We start from the raw sequence: 25,573 nt of genomic DNA, 5'->3' as shown, positions 1-25,573 counted from the left end.
TATGCAACAATGGCGTTTTCAATTGCTCGGGCAAAAAGAATGCAAGTGATGCATATGAAGTATGAAGTTGAACTAAGCAAGTCAAGACTCAATTGACATGGTATTTGGATGTTGGCATCCAAATAAGCTAAGTACGTGGCCGGGATAAATGCAACGCAACCATTGACGAATACTTGGCAGAGGCCAAGTTGAATGAAGCGCAATTGTTGTCAGATACTTGGCAGAGGCCAAGTTGTGTAAAGCACAACCATTGTCGAATATTGGCAGGGCCAAGTTTAGTGCAGTGCAATGATTGCTGGATTTAAGTTCAAGCTGTCAGTTACGAGTGTGTGTGCATCACACGCATGCCATAGCAAGAGAGCAAGTTAGAGACGGTTATAAAGGAGATTTTTTTACCGAGTTTGGCATATCCAAACTTTCTCAAACAAGTATGGCGCCATTCTGCAAGCCAGCAAGAAAGGTAGCAGTTAAAAAGGCATTGTGGCGGTTACGGGAAATGCCTATGGACAGATGGATGTTCATAGGGCGTGCAACTGAGCTGCATACGGATTGGCCTAGTTCTTGGCAGTATAAATAGGCCAGAGAACCTTTGCAAGTGCAAGTCTTCATGTGTAGAGGAACCACATTGCACTAGAGAGTATTTTTGTTGTAGGCTTAGAGAATAAGCTTGTAAGTCCACTGGTTGGACATGATTTTGTAATCTTTCCCTTAATCTAATGAAAGAGAGTTTGTTGGCTTAGAATTATCTATGTGTTCTGTTGATTCGAAAATATTCCCCAAGTTCTGTGTTATATAATCATGGCATTAACCCTTCCTTGTAGTATGGGTTGCAAGTGAAGGAAAACAGAAAATCTAAGTAAGTATTCCGTTGCATAACTCAGTGAAGTTGGATGTTTGCATAGGTGCAAACTTATAAGGCTGAAATACAAGTGGGTGATAAGAGATCACTAAACCACTGTATTGTCGGGTTATAGTTGCACAAAAATTTGCTTAGAGCATTTGCAGGTGTGACAGTTCTGTATCAGAGCACATATTGTTATGTTTTGGATTTGTTTTGGAAGACTTTCTCTGTTTCGCTCGAGTTTTAGTTGTTGAAATTGTTAGATCATAATGGCTAGTAAGAAGAGTTCAACGGATACTTTAACTGATAGGGTAGTGGACTTGAAAGACATGATTGGTGATGAGGTGCGCCATCCTAATGATGCTAATGGTGCTATAGTAATGGCTCGCATTCAAGCATTGGACACTTACGCTGCTGATATGCTTGTTGCAAGCCAGGATGCAACTAAGAAGCATGACGATTTGGAAGGCCAAATCGCTTCTGTTAATACCACGTTCACAGATTCCTTGGAAGAGCTAACTGATGAGTTACGCCTCTTAAGGTGAATGGTGGGTATGATGATTTCGGATCATGTTGCTATGGGTGGTAGTAGTAATGAAGACTTTACAAATATTAAATTCCCTAAATCTAAGGCTTTTTCTAGCGTAGAGATGCAGATGCATTGGATAATTTCATGTGGGACATGGACCAATAATTCAAGGCTGCCAGAACCCCGGAAGAGCAAAAAGTCACTCTCGTTAGCATGCACCAGGAAGGTGATGCAAAGTTGTAGTGGAGGACTAGAACTGATGATGACCTTACTGCTGGTCTTCCAGGCATCGTGACATGGGATGTCATGAAAGAAGAATTGAAGGATCAATTATTACCAAGCAATGCTGCTTGGCTAGCTAGAATGAACCTGAGTAAGCTGCGGCATACTGGCACACAACGGGAATACGTCAAAGAATTTTAGTCTCTTATGCTAGATAGTCAAAGAGTTTTCGAAAATTCAGGCATTCATTGATCTTACAGAAGTTAATTTTGAGAAGGCGACTCTAATGAAGTCTGAATCTCTCTTTTCTATCTCTAGTTGTATGAAGTGGACATCTGAACGGTTGTTGAGTTGATCTCTCTCAGAAGAATTCTAACCTCGTGCTTATTGTGGACGGTTGATATTATGTCTCATCTAGCAAGTTTTGTATACATACAACGGAATTGTAGTGTCTAGGTTTCACAGGTTCACAACACCCAAATGCAGTACCAACTTGATAATGGGAACTATGCTCCGCAGCACAATCTCATCCAACTCGCACTTAGCCAATACTTCAACTTCTTGACTAAATCTCTATTCAACCCATACTAAATATAGGTTCCGCTCACAAATCTTCCAAGCCTTCAATCAAATACACACACTCCGCTTGATGCATAAACAGTAAGCCAAAACAAGGGACAAATGCACCAACAAAACTTATCTTTAAACTAGGCCATAACCTTTTATTTATTGCATACTTAGGATTACACACTCTTATTGTTCCGGATTACCCAATACCTTCACAAGATCAGGCTTATATAGCCTTACAAAAGCTATGTACAAGTAACTGTCAGGCAGTTACAGATTTACTTTATGCCAGGCAGTTAGCCAACCGTGCCAACTGATGCCACTACACTCTAAAGCTAAACAAACATGTCCGAGCCTTCAGAAATACATAAACAAAGCAACTTCCATGTAACCAACTCGAAACCCTCAAGGCCATGTGCCCGACACATGTCATCCAGCCTTGTTTGCACAATGATTGCGTCTGCCAACCAAAGTCGCGCAATCATTGCTGAGCATCATTCTCCCAATGATGCAAGTGTTCCAATGAAAGTCTTACTTGCATGCCTGCACGCCTCATGCATACAGTTTACTTTCCAAACTCATTTTGCATCTCTTGATGCTAATATCATATCATTGGCCATGTCCAAACCCTGTTTGGCACATACCATTGTCTAGCTGCAACTCAGACATGCACTCCGCATATCTGGCCTTGGCCAAGCCACTGATAATGCGCAAATATTGTGCATTATCACTTGGCCACTTGACAGCCATGTCATAGACCTCCCCGACCAGCTGAACGCGACGCCCTCGTCGATTCTTTTTGTTGTAGGTAAGACTGAATGTGTTCTTCAAATTGCCACAATGTAGTATCCTTTTCCAAAGAATCTTCGGAGTCTGTCAACCCTTGACTCTTAATTAGAAAATAATTTCTCATATTCTTCTTGCTTTTCTCGTCAACTCGATCATCAAGTATAGCCTCAACTTGCTTGTCGAATTGTGATCTGATTACTGGTGGTGCACGCTTCGCTTGTTGTCTCGAAGTGTCCAGCAAATCAGGATGGTACTTCTTTAAGAAGATGACATGAAATGTGGGATACACTTTCAACCTTTCCGGCAACTCAAGTCTGTAATCCACCTTACCAACTCTTTTTATCACTTCAAACGGACCATCATATCTTGGAATTAGGCATCTATGCACTGTCTTGCTAGAAATCTTCTTCAAAATTTGGGGCGTTAGCTTTAGCAACTTCATATCTCCCACCTCAAATTCCATACCTCTGCGATGAAAATAAGCATACTTCTTCATTCGTCTATGCGCTTTGGATAAACTATCACGCGCCTGCTCAGTCATCTCAGTTTTTGACCTTGCATAACGATAAGCTACTGGACATGAACCTTGCTTCTTAGACTTTGTCACCTCACGAGGGGTTAATGGTTTCTGGCCTGTTGCTTACTCAAAAGGACTCAACTCCGTTGATGAACTATTGTGAAAATTGTAGCAAAATTTGGCCGTATCCATCAACGCCACCCAATTTCCCTGGTTTGCTATCACATAATAACGCAAGTACTCTTCTAGCAATGCATTTATCCTCTCCGTTTGACCATTGGGGGTGATTGCTAGTAGAAAACTTCATTTTGGAACCAAGTATTCCAAACCAGGCGGTCCAAAACCTGCCTGTAAACCGTGATTCTCTATCACTCATAATATCTCGAGGAAATCCCCAATACTTCACTACATTCTTGAAGAACAGATCCGCTGCAACGTATGCATTGCAAGAATGGTAACAAGGAATGAATGTAGCATACTTCAAAAAGCGATCAACGACGACCATTATCGAGCTAAAGCCGTGCACCTTTGGCATCCCGTTAATAAAGTCCATCGAAAAGCACTGCCATGGCTTGTCTGGAATCGACAAAGGTTGTAGCAATCCCGTTACGCTTATCCTTTCCGTCTTATCCAGTTGACACACTAAGCATGTCTTCACATACAACTCAACATCTTCTTCCATCTTAGGCCAGTAATAGGAACGAGCTATCAAAGCATGCGTTCGTTCCATGCCTGGATGACCAGCCCAAATGGAATCATGCGTCTCTCGTAAGAGTTACCTTCTCAGTCTACCTGAATTAGGTACATATATTCTTCCTACTTTGGCATAAATGACTCCATCATCTAGCCAATATTGACGAACGATCCCATCATGAGAATGCGGGGGTCTAACAACCACACCCAACAATTCGTTTGGTAATATGAGAGGACTTACTCCAATATACTTTCTAGAGAATCAACTAGACAGTCAGACTCAATCTAGAGAAAAGTATATCAAAGAGTTTATATCTCTAACTCTTAATTCAATCTGCAATCAGCAAATAGATATGTGCGATCCCGATTAAATATAAGAGGAGTAACCTAAACGGTACCAAAGACTAATGGTCAAGTGTAAATCAATTTAAATCAACAACCAAAGGTTGGATTATCTAATTAATTGATCTTAATACACAACCTGTGATATTTCAATTATATACCAAAATATAACGCGGAAAAGAAATAACACAGACACCAGAATTTTGTTAACAAGGAAAACCGCAAATGCAGAAAAACCCCGGGACCTAGTCCAGTTTGAACACCATACTGTACTAAGCCGCTATAAACACTAGCCTACTACCAATGAACTTCGGACTGAACTGTAGTTGAACCCTAATCAATCTCACATTGATTTAAGGTACAGTTGCGTTCCTTATTTCTCTGAGCAGGATACTATGAACTTGATTCCCTTAGATGATCTCACCCACAACTAAGAGTTGCTACAAACAAAGTCGAAGACTTGATAAACAAATCTGTCTCACACAGAAAAGTCCATAGAATGAATAAATCTGTCTCCCACATAAATACCCAAGAGTTTATGTTCCGTCTTTTGATAAATCAAGGTGAACAAGAACCAATTGATAACCCGGACTTATATTCCCGAAGAACAACCTAATATTATCAATCACCTTACAATAATCTGAATCGTATGATGGCAAAACTAGATATTGTGGAATCACAAACGATGAGACGAAGGTGTTTTTGATTACTTTTTATCTTGCCTACCGGAGATTAAATCTCGAGCAAATCTTAGAGAAGATAATACTCAAACGATGGAATCGGGAAAGATCAGAACACGCAACTACAAAGAAAATAGGTTGGTCTGGCTTCACAATCCCAATGAAAGTTTTTGAAGGCGTTAACCTACATGGTATCGATGAAAACATAAGGTTAAAGGAGAATCGACTCTAGTTGATGCAACTAGTAACACACAAGAGGTGTGGGGATTAGGTTTCCCAGTTACTAGAGTTCTCCTTTATATAGTTTTCAAATCAGGGTTTGCAATCCAAGTTACCTTGGTAACAAAGCATTCAATATTCACCGTTAGATGAAAAACCTGATTCAACCAAGCTAATATCTTTCAAACGTTAGATCGAACTTAAGTTGTACACACAAATGAAATGTATACTCATTTAGGTTTATGTAACCGTACCCAAACGTGTACACCATGTTGGCTCAACAATAGTTAATCGAAGTTATCCATATGATTACTCACATATCAACCTTATTCATCTTAACCATAAATAGTTCAAATGACTCAAATGAAACTAGTTAAAGAGCCGTTCAATTGTTATATTCTCATAGAAGTATACAAGAAAACAATTGAAGAAAAATCAGTTTGATTCACTCCAATCAGTTCATGTACATTATAGCCACGGTTTTCAAAGATTGTATTCCTTATTTTATAAATGTTTAAGTTCATGTACAACCGATTTTAGAAAGTAACCAACTCAAGTATGCAAACGGGTACGCATACTTAAGTAGCCGAACCGAGTTTGGTTACGCCAGTACGTGTACGAGTGGGCATATCTATTCACACTTCCAAACTCCAGCAGGAATTCATGGACGTGAGACTTCTGCCAGTATGCTTACGGGTACGCATACTTGCCCAGACATCCAACAACCGCCAGTACGCGTACGGGTACGCATACTTCAGGTTCCCGGTTTTGGAATTATACACAAATGTGAGAACACACTATGTTTATATACAAACATGGTTACTTGATTCTAAACTCTTTATTTCAATCATTGAAACTTTCTTAGAGGATGACAATGGTCGTTTTCACACATTATTAGCATCAAAGCAATTTTCAAGATATTGAAATAATCATAACGAAACATTCCAAGTCTATACCAAATGATTGTATCGCACAAACCATGTAAGATATTACTCGGCAATTTTCACATGATCATATTCTAACATTCGTCAAGAATATAAGATGAACTTGGTCGAAACGAAAGCTTGCCAACATATATTTCGATAAATATGTAAGCGAGATAAACTCAGCTCGAAATCTCAAATGTGTATAATTGAAAACTATATCGTAATACTACTTATGTCTCAATATAGGAGATATAGTAGAAATAGACTTTCCAAGTGATAGATGAGTTTCAGTCTCCACATACCTTTTGTTGATGAAGTTCACAAGCTCCCCTTAGTAGTTCTCCGTCTTCAAATGATGAACACCGTGAAGTCTAATGCTCAACTACACAATCTATGTCCTAGTCCGAGACATCTATAATAGGCTAGAAATCAAGACTTATAGTTTTGATCACTAACATTCACAAACATGCATGAGATAGCAACACATGCGAGTTCGACCGAGAAGTGCTCTAACAATCTCCCCCTTTGTCAATTTTAGTGACAAAACTATCAATACATATGGATTACAAAATAAATAAAACTTTGTAGCTTCTCATCCAAATGTTTGATCTCCTTGGCATCTTCAACACGACTCGAAATCTTCGTCACTTCCAAGTACTCTATGATTCTAAATGTGTTCAACTCAACATCATAGTTGTTGAAGATCCGTAGCGATAATAATGAGAAAACAAATGCTCTCGATCATTGTTATACAGTGTCATATTATCATTACACAGGATCAAAGTTCAATTGTATCACAACTTTGAAAAAAATACTATGGTGATATGTATCACCCCCCCTTAGTCAATACTTCATCTCGACATGAAAACCACTCCCCCTTACATAATGATCCGTAAACCATGTGTATTTGTAGTCTGAAACTACACATTAATTCTCCCCATGTTTTTCAATATAAATTGGCAAAGGTACAAAAACTAGTGGAATCCTCATGCAATTTTCAAAGAGATACTTCATGACCAAAAGAGAATAACATACCAACTTATTTAGATGCAATCATAAAGCCGAAAATAAATGCATTCATCAAGGATTTTATAAAGATACAAGATAGCCCCTATAATATTCCACAGCCGCACTCCCCACAAAGTTTGGAAATAAAGCACAAGTTCAAAAAGAACTCTCCCCCATAAAATGTCATTCCCGAAAGAACAACAAAGGCGACCTTGCTTTTAAAACAAAAGAAGGATTTCTTTGGATATAACCAAATCACATGAAAACATGGATTTGAATCCAAAAATATCAACTGAATCAACCAAAAAAATGATCAATTCAATTGGCCATGCTCAACATAAGAGAACTTACGGAGCAACACAGTATATGCACAAAAATGTGGATCCGAGATAGACCAATACTGCGGAATAAACAAGGATTAGTTCTATTTTTCATCATATTATTTGCATAATTTTTTTTTTGCTCGATAATAAGAATTTTATTTAAAACCAAAATAAGAATTCACAATACAAAACTGCCCATTTGGGCCTCATGCTGATTTTAGAAAAAAGCAAAGAAAACAAACCCAACTGGGCCTCAGACTGAAAAGAAAATCAGGCAAAATCCTTTATAAGGTAGGCTACAAGTGAGAAATTTTGCAGAACCTATAATATCCTAAGAAAGGAATTTAAATTTTCTTGAGGAAAGGTGGTCTTCCTGTAAACACTACACAATCCCCTTTATTCATTCCTGCACCTTTTTCGGCCAAAGAATCAGCTGAGAAGTTGACTTCTCTAAAGCTATGTATAAACTCCCATTTTATTTTACTACAAATTTTCTTCCATCTTGTGATAACAATCCAAGGAAGCTTCCCATTCCTAAAAGCTGATATGGCTGCACTTGAGTCAGTTTTAAAACAAACATCTAGAAAGTTGTTAGCACTTCCCACTCACCTGCAAATAGTATTGCCATTATCTCAGCCAAGAAGTTTGTTGCAATCCCCAAACCACCAGTGGCAACAACTTTAACATCACCAGTCCAATCTCTTCCTATGAAACCAAATCCAGAATCTCCAGGGTTCCCTCTTGCAGCACCATCACAACACATCAGAATTTGATTCCTCCTGAGGAGATGAAAAAAACATTCCTGGACCTGAAGATATCTGACTTTCCTACATCTTAGATTAATTTTTTTTTATAATCTGAAGATCATAGGATGAGTTCCACATGTATGCAGACATTCTAACATCACTGTCAGCTGTGAACTTCAATATTCTTTTCTTGATAATCTCTAAATTATATTCTTCATCTTCATATACTGCTCTATTTCTGGAGAACCAAATTTCTTTCAAAGTAATGAAAAACAGCATTTCTCCAAATCTCCTTTACTGCATGACTTTTTGTTTTTGCTGCTGAGAAGATATCTTCAAAGGTAATTGGGTTTATAAATTGAAAAACACCTTCAAGCCATTTCCAAATAATTTCACTATAATCACAGAACCACAAAATATGTTCTAGTTTTTCCTCTGATTGTTTGCAAAAAGGGCATCTTGAAGCCATATGAAACTTCCTCTTTTTCATGGCATCATCAGATGGTACCACGTTCCTAACTATCTTCCATACATTACTAGAAATACTAGGGTGCACACTATTATGCCATACTTGTTTGGTCCACTGCAGTGCTAGATATTTCATTCTAATTACTTCACAAGCAGATGCCACAAGAAAAAATACCTGTAGAAGAGCCACACTAAATTCTTTTATCACTTGTGCTGTCAGCTACAGAAAAAATACTTTCATAATGACATATAATAGACTTAATCCTTGTAAACAAGAGTTTTATCCTTTCTTCCATCAAAAATGACATAAAAGGCTTTAACTTTTGTTTATCAAAAGTTCATTCTATCTTTTATAAATACTTTCATACCGACATAATAGAGATAACTTTTGAACAAGTTTATCTGTACATCTTATGAACTCAGCACAATTAGTAATTTAATTGAAAAAAATTCAAGGCTAAGGTGCCATTAAAGTTATTACACCATGACATTAATTTAAGTTCAACAAGAAGTTTTAAACAGATAACATAAGTAGTTCAACATGCCAGGAAAAGAAAGTAATAGAATTACTAGAGCAGAGATCAATCACTTATCCCATAATAATCTCTAGAAATTTCATAGAACTTCTCGATTATATCATGATGTTCTGATTCAGCATAATCCAATTTCTCTTTCATGCAATTGACTTCATCTTGAAGACGAACAAGTTCAGCATTTGCAGCTGCAGAAGTACTTGCTGAGACACTGGTTGAAGATTGCTTCATATTTCCGATGCTTGCCATACTCAAACCTTTGGACCACCACTCTCAGACCCAAAAGGAGTAATGTTAAAGTGACTTCAAATCCTTGAGATGAGACAAGGAAATCCTGAAGTTTTCTTTGAAGTCTGTTTCACACTTATCATATGATTGATAATAAGTCCACATAAATCAATGTCTCTCCCTTCAACAATATAGCAGACCAATTCAGCAAGCGACCTGGTCCATAAGTTGTTGTCAATAGTGCTAGGCATCATGTTGGCCACAATAAGTTTTGCAGCAACTTTGAGAAACAAACCAGCACCGCCAACATAGATCTTGCCATCTCTCCGAGAAACATCTCGATCAAAGAGACGATTTGACACCATTTGTGGAGACAATCTTTCATTCTCAGGAGGAGGAAATCGAGCATTACCAATATGAGAAACATTCAGCAGGTAAGCAATAATATTACGATCCACAGTAAAATAAATCCCTCATACCATAGTTTTGAACATGCAATTGGAAGGTCTGGATCATGAATATTTGCATAAAACTGTGCAGTCATCTTAATATGAGCAGTTCCCAGTGGTTTATGAATGATGCCCCATGAGTGATTTTTGAAAAAATCAGTTAAACCTTGTACCACAACTTCTGACTAATTATAGTACCTTTCAAAAATTGGTTGTTTGTTCATATACTCCAAGTACAGAACCCGAGAAGCAGGGTTAACAAACCTAGCACGAATACTGGGGTCGTAGAAAGAATCATCCCTAGCATGACCACTTGGACTTCCGACATGACTAGTTCTTCTATGTGCCATTGTTGAAAAAGAATTCTCAAGGAAGAGTTGAGAAACTTACTTGGTTTGTGAACAATTGATAATGGTGGAAATCAAAAACGTTGATAAACACGAAAACAACTCTTAACCCAACGTACAAGAGCTTCTCCTGAGTTTAATGAACAAAATCAAACACAAAAAGGTGATGAAACGAGTTAAAGGAAAGGAATATTCATGAACCAGTGGTTTTTCTTCTTCGTACACGAACAGAAGAGATGAAGGACAAGGAGAAGAAAACGAAGAGGTTATTCCCTCTTTTATTGTGTCAATCGGTGAAAAAGAACTGGTCCAGGAACGTTCTGGAAAAAGATCCAAACCCGTAATGGAACAAGATTCAAAAGTGTGAGAAACGTACGTGTGCGACTTAGGGCCCGTTTGGAAAGGCACTAAATAAGAAGATTGGAGTAACAACTCAACAAATGATTCCTTAAGTAATTTTCGTATGGTCAAAGTGACCAACCAAAATTATGCACACCATGACACCAAGAAAGAGTTTCTTTCCAGCAACTCTTATATCTTGTAGTGTTGAGAAACACCCACAAAATTGTTTTTATAAGTCTATCAAAGAACTTCAAGAGAACCCAAAGAAAATTGTGTTTCTGATTCCCCGTTTTCCAACTTATAAAGAGCAGTTACCGCAAATAGTTTTTAGTACTGTGACGGGAAATTCTTTTAAAAAGAGACGTCCTAGATTCTTCATAAGACAAGACAATACTACTATCTTGATTGGGAGTATCAGGAATTGAGCAATGAATCGATCCATGCTTTGAGGTGGTATACGCAGATGACTGAGATTCGAACTCTTCTTGTAATACGTTTAGTTTGCTACAACTAATTTGATTACACGTAGGAGGAGCATTGCTCTTACTGATTAACAAATCAATATCAATCTCAACATAAATATTATTCATCATAACTTGATTTAGCCTGTCAAGAGATTCTTGTTCATTCTGGAGATATAGATCAACATCAGAATTTAGGCTTTCAATTTTTTCTTCAATTCCTGAAAAAACTTCAAGAGATTTTAAACCTGGTGGAGGTTTAGATAGAATTTCTTCTACAGATTTTTTTAAATCAGTTACGGAAGAGAATTTTGGAATCCCTGGATCTGGTGGTGCATTTATTGAGTTAACTCTTCTGTCCATATCAGATCGCTACAAACACAGACTTATGAGGTCTTTAATGTGTTTTCCTGCTCTGATACCAATTAAAAATGCGGGGGTCTAACAACCACACCCAACAATTCGTTTGGAAATCTGAGAGGACTTACTCCAATATATTTTCTAGAGAATCAACTAGACAGTCAGACTCAATCTAGAGAAACGTATATCAGAGAGTTTATATCTCTAACTTTTAATTCAATCTGCAATCAGCAAATAGAAATCTGCGAGCCCGAAATATAAGAGGAGTAACTTGAACGGTAACAAAGACCAACGTTCAAGTGTCAATCAAATTAAATCAACAAACAAAGGTTGGATTTTCTAATTGATTGATTTTAACGCACAACCTCTGATATTTCAATTATATACCAAAATATAATGCGGAAAAGAAATAACACAGACACCAGAATTTTAATAACGAGGAAAACTGCAAATGCAAAAAAACCATGGGTCCTAGTCCAGTTTGAACACCACGCTGTATTAAGCCGCTACAGACACTAGCCTAATACCAATGACTTCAGACTGGACTGTAGTTGAACCCTAATCAATCTCACACTGATTCAGGGTACAGTTGCGTTCCTTGCGTCTCTGATCCCAGCAGGGTACTATGCACTTGATTCCCTTAGCTGATCTCACCCACAACTAAGAGTTGCTACGACCCAAAGTCGAAGAATTGATAAACAAATCTGTCTCACACAGAAAAATCTATAAAATTAATAAATCTGTCTCTCACGGAAATACCCAAGACTTTTTGTTCCGTCTTTTGATAAATCAAGGTGAACAGGACCAATTGATCACCCAGACTTATATTCCTGAAGAACATCCTAGTATTATCAATCACCTCACAATAATATAAATCGTGTGATGACAAAACTAGATATTGTGGAATCACAAACGATGAGACGAAGGTGTTTGTGATTACTTTTTATCTTGCCTATCGGAGATTAAATCTCGATCAAATCTAGAGAAGATAGTACTCAAACGATAGAATAGGGCAAGATTAGAACACGCAACTACAAAGAAAATAGTTGGGTCTGGCTTCACAATCCCAATGAAATCTTTGGAGTCGTTAACGTACAGGGTCTCGATAGAAACCTAAGGTTAAAGGAGAATCGACTCTAGTTGATGCAACTAGAAACACACAGGAGGTGTGGGGATTAGATTTCCCAGTTGCTAGAGTTTTCCTTTATATAGTTTTCAAATAAGGGTTTGCAATCCAAGTTACCTTGGTAACAAAGCATTCAATATTCACCGTTAGATGAAAAATCTGATTCAACCAAGATAATCTCTTACAAACGTTAGATCGAACTTATCTTGTTACACACAAATGAAATGTACCGTCATTTAGGTTTATGTAACCATACCCAAACGTGTACACCATGTTGACTCAACAATAATTAACCAAAGTTATCCATATGATTACTCACATATCAACCTTTTTAATCTTAACCATAATTAGTTCAAATGACTCAAAGTAAACTAGTTAAAGAGCCGTTCAATTGCTATATTCTCATAGAAGTATACAAGAACACAATTGAAGCAAAATCGGTTTGATTCACTCGAATCAGTTCATGTACATTATAGCCACGGTTTGCAAAGATTGCATTCCTTATTTTATAAATGTTTAAGTTCATGTACAACCGATTTTAGAAAGTAACCAACTCAAGTATGCAAACGGGTATGCATACTTAAGTAGCTGGACCGAGTTTGGTTACGCCAGTATGCGTACGGTGCGCATACCTATTCACACTTCCAAACTCCAGCAGAAATTCACGGACGTCAGACTTCCGCCAGTATGTGTATGGGTACGCATACTTGCCCATACATCCAACAACCGCCAGTACGCATACGAGTACGCATACTTCAGGTCCCCGGTTTGGGACTTATACACAAATGTGAGAACACACTATGTTTGTATCCAAACATGGTTACTTGATTCTAAACTCTTTATTTCAATCATTGAAACTTTCTTAGAGGATGACAATAGCCGTTTTCACACACTATTAGCATCAAAGCAATTTTCAAGATATTGAAATAATCATAACAAAACATTCCAAGTCTACACCAAATGATTGTATCACACAAACCATGTAAGATGTTACTCGGCAATTTTCACATGATCATATTCTGATATTCGTCAAGAATATAAGATGCACTTGGTCGAAGCGAAAGATTGCCAACACGTATTTCGAGAAATATGTAAGCGAGATAAACTCAACTCGAAATATCAAATGTGTATAATAGAAAACTATATCGTAATACTACTTATGTCTCAATATAGGAGATAGAGTAGAAATAGACTTTCCAAGTGACAAATGATTTTCAGTCTCCACATACCTTTTGTTGATGAAGTTCCACAAGCTCCCCTTAGTAGTTCTTTGTCTTCAAATGATGAACGTCGTGAAGTCTAATACAATCTATGTCCTAGTCCGAGACATCTATAGTTTTGATCACTAACATTGAAAAACATGATTGAGATAGAAACGCATGCGAGTTCGACCGAGCAGTGCTCTAACACATCACAAATCTGCCTAGTCAGGCGCACACATGCCTATTCATTGTTCATATCTTCTTTGATTCGAGACAACAACTCTGCCTCAGTCGTGATCAGTGCCGCAACATATTCTGCCACCAACTTTCCTCTCAACGCATTTGGCATAGAATTAAGCCTTCCTCGCTTATGCTCGAACTCTTAGTCGAACTCGCTCAAAAAGTCAAACCACCTTGCTTGTTTTGGCGATATCTTCTTCTGGATGGAAAAGAACGTAATGGCCACATTATCCGTCCTTATGATGAAATAAGTTCCCAAAAAACAATGGTGTCACGTTCTTCGGCAATGAATCACTACCAAATATGTTTCTCATGCTCAGTGTATCTCCATTCAGCAGCGTTAAGCTTACGACTCTCATAAGCTACCGGATGACCATCTTGCACCAAGACTCCCCCTAGAGTCCTGTCTGAAGCATCAGTGTGCACCTCAAATGGTAAATCAAAGCTAGGCAAGCGAAATACTGGTTCTGTCGAGACCGCTTCCTTTAATGCATCGAATGACCGATAACACTTGTCAGTCCATGCCCATGATTTGTCCTTCCTCAACAAGTCTGTCAATGGGGCTACTTTATTTGAATAGACAACTATGAAGCGCCAATAATAGTTAGATAAACCCAAGAAAGAACGAAGCTCTCCAAGCTTCTTTGGCTCAGGACAATCCATAATGGCCTCCACCTTTTTCTGGTCCATATGCACGCACCCTTGTGATATCATATGGCCAAGGAAAGTAATTGTGGTTTGGGAAAACTCACACTTTTCCTTCTTCACATATAAACTTGCTTCCCTAAGCTTTGCAAACACTTTGCAAAGCTTTATCGCATGCTCTTCCAAAGTCTCACTGTAAATGACTATGTCATCCAAGTATACCACAACAAAGCGGTGATGTACTCAGCAAACACATCATTCATCAGATTGAAAAACGTTGCAGGTGCATTCGTCAAGCCGAATGGCATAACACGATACTCAAACGAGCCATACCTTGTTACCATTGCAGTCTTTGTTTAATCTCCTTCTGCTGTGCGCACTTGGTAATAACCTGAGCGCAAATCCAACTTGGTGAAGAATTTGGCCTTGGCTAATCGATCAAACAAGTCTTCCACTAGAGGAATTGGGTACTTGTTCTTTACAGTTGGCTTGTTCAAAGCCCTATAATCAACACACATACGAAGTGAGCCATCTTGCTTCTTTTGGAACAGAACCGGAGCACCAAATGGAGCTTTAGACGATTGTATATAGCCTGCCTCCAGCAGTTCATAAATTTTCTTGCGCATCTCCTAAATTTCTAGCAGTTACATACGATATGGTGCTTGCGCAGGCGGTCTCGCCCCTGGCACCAACTCTATCATATGGTCGATCCTACGCCGCGGTGGTAGCGTCTTAGGCAGTTCCGCATGCATCGTGTCTACAAACTCTTCTTAGATCTCAGCTATTCCATCCTCAACTTCTACTACCTTTCCTGGTTTGATCTCAACCAACACGCCTAGGAAAGTAGACAAACCTTGGATCATACCTTCTTTCACCTTAAAAGCAGACAAATATGGCTTAAGTATCTCGTCTGGTTCACTTTGGCTCACCATAGAGACAAAACATGGGTATTGAGGGTGTTGTATCAATGTCCCATTCTTGTGAGGTAATTGCGACGCCTTCGCCGCGCAAAAGAAATCCATGCCCAAAATCAGGTCATAATCATCCATGACCATCACTAGAAAATCTAGTTTTCCTTTCGATTCTCCAACTTGCACATCAGCATTGCGAACATTCCCTCTACTGACTTTTGGTTATGCGTTCCTTCCATGTCTTCTCCAGCTTCAAAGCATATAACAAGCCTACTCTTATGCTCGAACTCATCATAGCAGCGCCACTGCTAACACCATCGTCACAAGCATCATCCTCTCCATCTCCGAGTATACTGCTGGGAATGGAAGCAGCCATGTCCACGGCCAAGCTCCATTCTTATGTTCTGTTCACAGCTCGATCCCATCATTCGCGATAATCATGAACAACACCATCTTTGTCTCATCACGTCTCCTGCTGTTGACTCGAGCTCCTTCACAGCCCACAACTCCCATTCATAAAGAACCTGCCATGAACTGAAACAAGAGTTGGGTCTTCTCCTGCTCTCCACAAATTGTTTCTAATGAAGCCTGAGTACTGCACATGTGCGATTCCTAGGTGGTGAAGTCCACTGACATATAAAGGCCTTTACTTTCCTTCTAGCCACGTACAAAGTCTCATGGCCAAGCCCATGAAATGATGATGTCTTCTATTTCAGCTAGTTGCTTCTTAACGCTCACACAACCACCGGTAGTTGTTTCCCATGCAATGATAATTCTACCTCTTTTTTGGCCAATTGGATGATTTTTTTGTTCTTATCGGGAATAAACTACAAAATTACCATAAAATATAAAAGAAACTAATAATACAATTTAAGAAGAAAACTAGCTAAGAAAGCGTAATCAATGGATACTTAGAGAGGTGTTTTTAAACACCTATCAAATTCCCCCACACCTAGACTTTGCTAGTCCTCGAGAAAACAAAATAAAACGAAACTAAAATACAACAACTCCTTGTCGTCGAGGCTACGGTTACTCTTAGTATAAATAAAAAGCCTTTAAACCCTTAGGTGTACCTAGTGGACGAGTTATAGTCTCTTGAGGTCTTACGAGAGATATACCCACAAAACCTTTAAGCCAAAACAAATAACAAATCAATTAGCAATTACTCCCCGACAACGGCACCAATTTTGACGAGCGTCGTTTACTCAACAAAAGAATAAGATGTTTTCCACTGATTAAATAATAATATAACGGTAGTAAGGATCGTTCCCACGAGGAATAATGCAATTGATATGTTATCTAAATCAGCGAGAATATAAAAGAAGGATAAAAAGGATAATAAGATAAAGAGGATGAAGAAACCCTTCGCTGTTACTAACCGTTAACTCAACATTGTACCCGTTTATCTCTTGTTAGAATCAATTGTCACCAACCGTAGAATAGCAATTACACTTAGCTATCCCCAAAACTCCTTGTATCACCGGATACGGAAGCGCTCGACTATCAGATTCTATTCAACTGAGCCGCCCTGAGGTACGCTTACAAGGTGTAACTCAACCGAATGCTTTAGGGTTTGTGAATTTAGATTTGATCCCAGCAGTTAAACTCGGTACGCTCAGTCCACTTACTGGTGTTGTCTTTACTCGCAATTGGTCCACGGAATACCTCCGCAAGGTCTTGCGATTTCTACTTATGTAGGAGGTAAGCGACAATTACGGATCGACTCAACTCTCTACTAGCATTAGAATGATTAATAGACTAATCTAGTTGGCCACCCAAACCAATCTAAGAATCAATCAAAAACCTTCGATATAGTAAAAACAATCCACAATGATTAACTTTAAAACTTGAAACAAACTTGTAAATAATTGATCTTCACAATCAGAACTTTGAATTCATCATTAACAATAAAAATAACATAGAAAAGAGATAGTTGTCCCCCTTAGGGGGAGAAAAACGGTGAAAAGAAGATCTCAAATTGTATCTAGGCTACTCTATATATAGAGCTTTGTAACCTCTTCTTGAAGAAACTAGAAAACCTAGCAAAAATAGGGGAGTGCACCTCCTTAAGAATCGTGTCCCGCGCATCACTTCCCGTGCAAAAAGGGTTGCCAAATATCGCCAGAATTCTCAAAATAAGTCACCGCCATGTCCTGCTCGTGATATCCTCCAAACAGTCCAATGGTCCTGCACCAATCCAACCCATTCCTTATCAGTGGCTTGTCAGTTCCGTGGAACTGACAACTTTATCTTCAGTTTACTTCACGGACAACCGTATCTCATAGTTCCATTCCATACATAACTCATCCGTAGCTTTCCCTGAGTTTATGGTCGCTGCACAACCCATCTCCGGCTTCACACGATAATGGCATCACCTCCATCACAAGCTCCCAATGATCCAGACTCCATCAAACTACCATCATCTTTTTTGCAGCATCATTTTGTTGCCATCACCATTAATCCGTCTGTTAGTGACAACTCCGATCACTACCAATAATCACTGATTTATCACAGCCATCATATATTGCAGCAAACTGCATCAGTCACTCGAGTTCCTAACTGCCTTATTCTTCTCATCCGTCACCATCATCAGCTCAAGCTCGGCTGCTATCTCTGCCAACTCCTTCCTTGCTTCCATAACTGCCTTGTCACTGCCAAACTTGGTTCCTTGAGTTCTTCGAAATCTTCTTCATCGCTGCCAGTGACGGCAACAAAGACCCGAGCTCATCTCTTGTTTTCACCACTTCATCATCGACTGCCAATAATGGCAGCGGCTCCATTCAAACTCTGTCCGTTCCAGCTGCAGACTCCAAACTCCCTCGGTCTTCTCGTCAGCCACCATTCACGTCTTCATTTACTATCATACACACCTCCATCGAGACAACATCATTATCATCCAACATCAATCGTCCCTTCCATGCCATCTCTATCTCGTTCAATCTTCCAATTCCCATCACAGCAGCAACATAGTCGAGCTCCATCTTCTCTGTTTTGTCAGTCCAACAACCCACCTTCGTTAGCTGCAAACCAACAACAGCAGCTTTCGTTCTCGTCTCCCTGTTCATCAACCAGCTCCACATTACAGCCATTACCGTTCTTAGCAATCATTCCCATCAATATCGATCCATTGTTACTGCCAAGCCTTGTACAAGTTAACTTAAACCACCTTCATCGTTATCGGCAAGCCAAGGCTCAACTCCATCAGATTCAGTGTCATTAATCTCTGGCATCAAACCACAGTTCAGGCCATCTCCTTCTTAGTCACGTCATTGTCAATGGCAGTACCTACAGCTCCTTCCATGTCTTCTCCAGTTTCGAAGAATATAACAAGCCTACTCTTACGCTCGAACTCATCATAGCAGCGCCACTGCTAACACCATCGTCACGGGCATCATCCTCTCCATCTCCGAGTATACTGCTGGGAATGGAAGCAGCCATGTCCACGGCCAAGCTCCATTCTTATGTTCTGTTCACAGCTCGATCCCATCATTCGCGATAATCATGAACAACACCATCTTTGTCTCATCACGGCCCCTGCTGTTGACTCGAGCTCCTTCACAGCCCACAGCTCCCATTCGTAAAGAACCTGCCATGAACTGAAACAAGAGCTGGGTCTTCTCCTGCTCGCCACAAATTGTTTCTAATGAAGCCTGAGTACTGCACATGTGCGATTCCTAGGTGGTGAAGTCCACTGACATATAAATGCCTTTACTTTCCTTCTAGCCACGTACAAAGTCTCATGGCCAAGCCCATGAAATGATGATCTCTTCTATTTCAGCTAGTAGCTTCTTAACGCTCACACAACCGCCGGTAGTTGTTTCCCATGCAATGATAATTCGATCTCTTTTTTGGCCAATTGGACGATTTTTTTTGTTCTTCTCGGGAATAAGCTCCAAAATTCCCATAAAATATAAAAGAAAACTAATAATACAATTTAACAAGAAAACTAGCTAAGAAAGCGTAATCAATCGATACTTAGGGAGGTGTTTTTAAACACCTATCATCGCGCTAGTAACTGTTAACTTCAATGCCATGGCAACGTCTGGATGAATGAAAGACTTGGTAATACCGGTATCAGCCATCCTAATACCCACTCTCCATTGATCTTCATATCAATATACATCAGTCCAGAAGACATCTTCTTCTTGGTGTGTGCTTTGCTCCCTAGCAAACGACTGATGTTGCGATGTTAGCCCCTGCCAACATCATGCTGAGCCTTCCCAGCATCGTGCTGTTTCTCATCAGCACTTGCAGCGTCTCCGGTACCCTTAGTGCAGTTCTGATATGTAGAACAACTTGTTTCATCCTCATCAAGTTGTTCTGAGGACATCCTTCGTGCATGATTATCACTTGCAGATTCTTGGATTAAGGTTTCACATACCTTTAATGCCAACCTTTGGTCTGATCTTCGCCCCATCCTTTGCATGTCTTGTACTTTCTGTGCGGATCCTTCACTTCAAATAGAATTCACGACCAAACTCAAGAACAACAACAAATTCACCCAGCCTCCTATAATCCAATGTGAACAGAGAGACCCTTAACTAGGGCTCTGATACCCGAATTGTCACAGGTTCGCAACACCCAAATGCAATACCAACTTGACAATGGCAATTATGCTCTGCAACACAATCTCAGTCAACTCGCACTTAGCCAATACTTCAACTTCTTGACTAAATCTCTATTCAACCCATACTAAATAGAGGTTCTGCTCACAAATCTTCCAAGCCTTCAATCAAATACACACACTCCGCTTGATGCATAAACAATAAGCCAAAACATGGGACAAATGCACCAATATAACTTAGCTTTAAACTAGGCCGTAGCCGTTTATTTATTGCACACTTAGGGTTACACACTCTTCTTGTTCCGGATTACCCAATCCCTTCACAAGATCAGGCTTATATAGCCTTACAAAAGCTATGTACAAGTAACTGTCAGGCAGTTACAAATTTACTTTATGCTAGGCAGTTAGCTAACTGTGCCGTTGATGCCACTACATTCTAAGCTAAACAAACAGGTCCTAGCCTTCATAAACACATAGAGCAAAGCAACTTCCGTGTAACCAACTCGAAACTGTCAAGGCCATGTGCCCGGCACATGTCATCCAGCCTTGTTTGCACAATGATTGCGTCTGCCAGCCAAAGTCGCGCAATCATTGCTGAGCATCATTCGGAGAATGATGCAAGTGTGCCAATGCAAGTCTTGCTTGCATGCCTGCACGCCTCATGCATACAGTTTACTTGCCAAACTCATTTGGCATCTCTTGATGCTAATCTCGCATCATTGGCCATGTCCAAACCCTGTTTCGCACATGCCATTGTCTAGCTGCAACTCAGACTACTAGGACAACACCCTGGGGAATGGGGTTCACGATGACTGACAACTGATGAGATCCGACTAACCTAATAACCGACCATGAAATTGTTGATTCAAGAAGCCGGTATATCCTCATTTCTTATTATATCTGTTTCAGGAAGAGTGATACTTTCGCTTCATAAAATAAGATGCGCTTAGCTGCACATATAGAAGTTATACAACATGCTAATTGCAACCATTCAAGTCTTTAGACATTTTCATGCTTTTAAGACGAAAAGACCTATAGTTAAAAGACTTTAGGACTTTAAAGACGAACGGCAACTGATCTGAGTGTGGCTTGTGAAAGCCTCAGACCTTTTTAAGCAACTCATTGGTAGTGGTCTGGAAATGAGTTATTTATTTTTAGTTCGGATGATGGGTTTTAGAGACAATTCTATTTCCTCGAGAGATCTTCCTCTTGTTTCGACTATAAAGTAGTAGCAAAATACTGCGGACAACAAGGAAACCCCACCAAAGCTTGCATAAATGGGTGCAACTCCGAATCTATCCACTAGTTCCAGAAAGAATAGACCAACCATGAAATTACAGACCTGAAACATATGAAAGACGTATAAGACAGTAGACAAAGCAATCCAGTCAATATTGCGTGCAGAGATCTTGAAGAAAGAATAAGTAATGAGCATAAGCTTAAGTAACTGTTTAATTTTCTTGTAGAAAAATTTAAAAACAAACCTTATAATGGAACTTACCCAGTGTACAGAGAGGCTGAAGCTCATGATCTTCCCACGTGTCCTATTGCTGCTTAATTCCGGTAAAACAAGACCAGTTATAGGACCCGCACCGATTGCAAAGTTAAATATGTACCTGGAAAAAAAATATCAGCTTAAATTTTTATAACGCTGTGTATTCTTCACATTACTCGTTTATATGACATGGAGTCTGCTACAAGATGTTAAAAACAATTTTTAAAGAGAACAGAATGAGGAACAGCTACATACAAGAGACTTCCAACTATTGATAAGCTCTGACTAAGTTGTTCGTCCAATGGGGAACTGATACCATAAACCAAGAGGTACATCGAAGATGCCTGCAAAGAAATTAAGGAATAAAATGAGGACTACATCAAAGATTAACGCTTAAAATCTTTGAAATTAGATGCATAAATAATAAGTTGATATAGCTCCATATTCCTACACGAAGTTTGTGTGATCAGTCGTTTTCTAATATGTTTGCATGTAGTAGGCAACTTAAAGTGCTGATATAAACACGTATGCTAATGAGTTCCAATTGTTAACATTATTTACCATTCCCAAATAGCTTCCTATTAAAAGCTTTTGTCTCCCATGCTTATCAACTAAATTCAAAGCCAATACTGCACCTGGAGAGAAGAATGAGCACGAATAAGAATGTTTCTGGAACCATAGACACACTATATTTATTCACGAACAACTTTAGGCTGCAAGGCTGCAAACCTGCAAAATTGGTGAGTCCAATATACAAACTAGCTAAACCACCACTTTCAATGCCAACGTCTTTAAACGTCAAGGATGAAAAATAAAGAACTCCATTTATTCCGGCAAATTGCTGAAGTACAAAAAGAGCCCCACCGATGAGAGCAACTGTGGGCATACATGAAAACTGGTATTTCAGAATCTGTATGTGAATAATGCATTTATTTTTTCCATTGCGGAGCATGAAATGTCTAGCAGAAATGCCAAAGACTTGTACTAAATGTTGGACTACCTCTACTGTGGGGTTCTCTGAGAAGTTCCAACCAGCTAGCTTCAGAATCACTACCATTATTGTTAATCACTGACTTAAATTCTTCGATTGATTTTTTGACTTCAACCTCACCCCATAAGTTGCTGATAACATTTTTTGCAGCATCCCATCTTCCCACCTACACCAAAGAAAGAGTGATACTTCCAATTTGTACCGTTACTTCTACCCACCAAGCAAAATCTGAAACCACTGTTTAGGGTAAAATGAGCGCATACTTTACACAGCCAGCGAGGACTGTCAACTGTAAACTGCATGCCAAGTGCAAGAATGAAACCAGGTGCACTTGCAATGTACAACAGTGTCCTCCACCTGAATGAAAATCATTTGGTTAACTCTTTAACCAAAGGATCAAAGCTAATTTTGCTGGCAATATCTGAAAGTTTATTTACACCAAGTAAAATGATTTAAGAAAGATCTGGAACAGAAATGAGAAGGAAACATGGAAGCCTCATGATCGCGCCTTAATCTTTGACAATTCAATGAAAGGAAGAATCTCACCAATGTGGATCATTCTCAGAAGCAATTCCTAAAGACAATGATGTAATGATCCCTAGGCATGTCCCAATCTGGCATAAAGATCCTAGTGAACCTCTATATCTCGTTGGAGCGATCTACAACACAAGGGTATGGAGTTAAACAGAATTCTTTTTCTCACAAGACTTTTAGAATAAACAAAATGTTGAATACTCCGGAGGACAGACATTTGCAAGATTTTTAGTATGAAATGATACCTCTGAAATATAAATTGGAACGAGAACAGTGTTAACACCAATTCCAAGGCCAACTAGAAATCTTCCCAGTAGTATTTCATCCAACGAATGTGCTTGAGCACTGTTACGTTAAAGAAAAACTAGCTTAGCCTCAAAACTTCAAATAATTTCAGCTAGTTTAGCAAAAAACAATTAAAAATACGAAGAAAACTACCTTATATTTTCAGTTTTGGTAGAAAACTACCTTATTATTGCACCAAGAATCAAAGGTATAGTATCAAACTGAAGTGTACGACGACACCCAAGTTTATCAACCAATGATCCAGAGCTTATACTTCCAATGAACGCACCAGCTATAAATATACTAACTACAAGACCTTCAAGAAGAGAATTCCCTTCAAAACCGAGCTCGTGGGCTATAGATACAATTGGCCCGTTCATTACCCTGTATAAATCAAACTATTTCAATATTTCATGACAATCAACAACCTAATTCACTATTCAAGTATAATTTCACAAAATTTTCCGGATTAAAAAACAAAAATTTATCATAAAGCTCCAGTACACAATTATACCCATCTTTTTCAGCTAAATACCAACAATCCACCATCTAAAAAATCCAAAAAAAAAAAAAAAAGTCCCTCTTTTGTTTTTATCTTGTCTGCTTGATATGATGAAAGATACAGGAAGATAAAATTCACTTACCCAATGTGATATCCAAAGAGGAAATTAGACATGGAAGCTAATAGTACATGAGGAAAAGCTGGTAGCCAACCCAAATCAACCCCTCCATCGTCACCGTCATCATCAGCTACTTTCTTTGCTTTCACTTGATCAAGAAAACAACGAATTTGAGTACAAAAATATTACACAAATGTGGAAAGAAATAATTACAGAACGAAAATAAAAGAAATAAGAACCTGGGTTTTGAATCCTGGATGGAGAATGATGTTTCTTAGATGATGAAATCGAGTATTGAAGTTTAATGGGTGAAAGATGAATCGAGGAAGAAGCTAAAGAAGATGAAACTGGGTATAGAGAATTGAAACTTTTAATAAATGATGGAACTGTGGTGATCGTTAAAAATGGTGGTGACTGATGAAGCAGTGAAACAGTAGTAGCTTTAGCAGTCCACATGGTCTTTTCTGTTCTGGGGAGTTGACAAAGGAGAAGGTACGGATAGAGTAGTAAAATAAGAGTCTTATAAGACGGAAACGAAATATAACACCGTCTGTTTAATAAGATAATTTTTAGGGGGAAAGCTATTTTTACTAGAGGGAAACCCGATTTTTGGGCGGATTTCATAAAAAGAAAAAACACTTCCTCCCTGTTAATAATATTTTCTGATTTTGATTATATCTAACTATAATCCTACCGATCATTGGTTTCCAAAGAATCTCAATATTTTCCACCGGTCACTCTATGTTGGAATAATTGTCGATTTCAAACCTGCAAAACAAAAGTTAAACACAAAAACAAGATAATGGTTGAGTCACGACCAGGTCGCTCTCTTTAAGACATTTCGTGGCTCTGCCTTGAGTTTTGTGCAAGCAGTTCGTTCTTCGTCACAACGCCCCAAGGATAAAACAGCCGAGATAAAAACTCTCTTCAATCCCTCACGCACACAATGAGAGATTGCTCACTTTCACTCTTTCTTATCTTGCTCAGAAAAACTAGTCTCTTGATTCTAGAAAAAAAACAGTGGTATTGAAAACTTGTTTTGCTTCTGCTTCCAAAACTGATTTTTATAGCCCTAAGCAATGAATACGAATTAATGCAAAATAAATTTAATTTATTACAAACATTATAAATTTCATAACAGTATAAAACGGGTAATTAAGGACAGTAAAACTGGGTTGAAAATTCTTTTCAAAATCAGCAAAAATAACTTTCCAAATTCAAGAGACCTCCAAAGGGAGGGATTTGATCCTGAGACCTCACCCTCAAGACCCAAAATGCTTAACCACTGGACCAAGCTCACATTGTTGATAAAATATATAAAAGAATTATTTTAAAATATATATCCCAACACTCCACGATGTTATTGTTAA

General features: G+C 38.8%; 1 protein-coding gene across 1 annotated transcript; it reads right to left on the bottom strand.

The window, feature by feature from the left end:
- Positions 1-21,181: 21,181 nt before the first annotated feature.
- On the bottom strand, positions 21,182-24,707 carry LOC113288036 (probable plastidic glucose transporter 1). Its single transcript, XM_026536973.1, has 12 exons — positions 24,443-24,707; positions 24,228-24,351; positions 23,767-23,967; positions 23,544-23,643; positions 23,311-23,423; positions 23,028-23,121; positions 22,774-22,930; positions 22,503-22,649; positions 22,335-22,408; positions 22,029-22,117; positions 21,780-21,894; positions 21,182-21,620 (listed from the first exon to the last, which is right to left on the bottom strand). The coding sequence occupies exons 1-12, from the start codon at positions 24,657-24,659 to the stop codon at positions 21,423-21,425; spliced, it is 1,629 nt and encodes a 542-aa protein (XP_026392758.1). The 5' UTR covers positions 24,660-24,707; the 3' UTR covers positions 21,182-21,422.
- Positions 24,708-25,573: the final 866 nt, after the last annotated feature.

Source organism: Papaver somniferum, chromosome 6 (genome assembly GCF_003573695.1).
Source record: "Papaver somniferum cultivar HN1 chromosome 6, ASM357369v1, whole genome shotgun sequence".
NCBI classification, from domain to species: Eukaryota; Viridiplantae; Streptophyta; class Magnoliopsida; order Ranunculales; family Papaveraceae; genus Papaver; species Papaver somniferum.
This window is presented reverse-complemented; position numbering and strand designations above follow the sequence as displayed.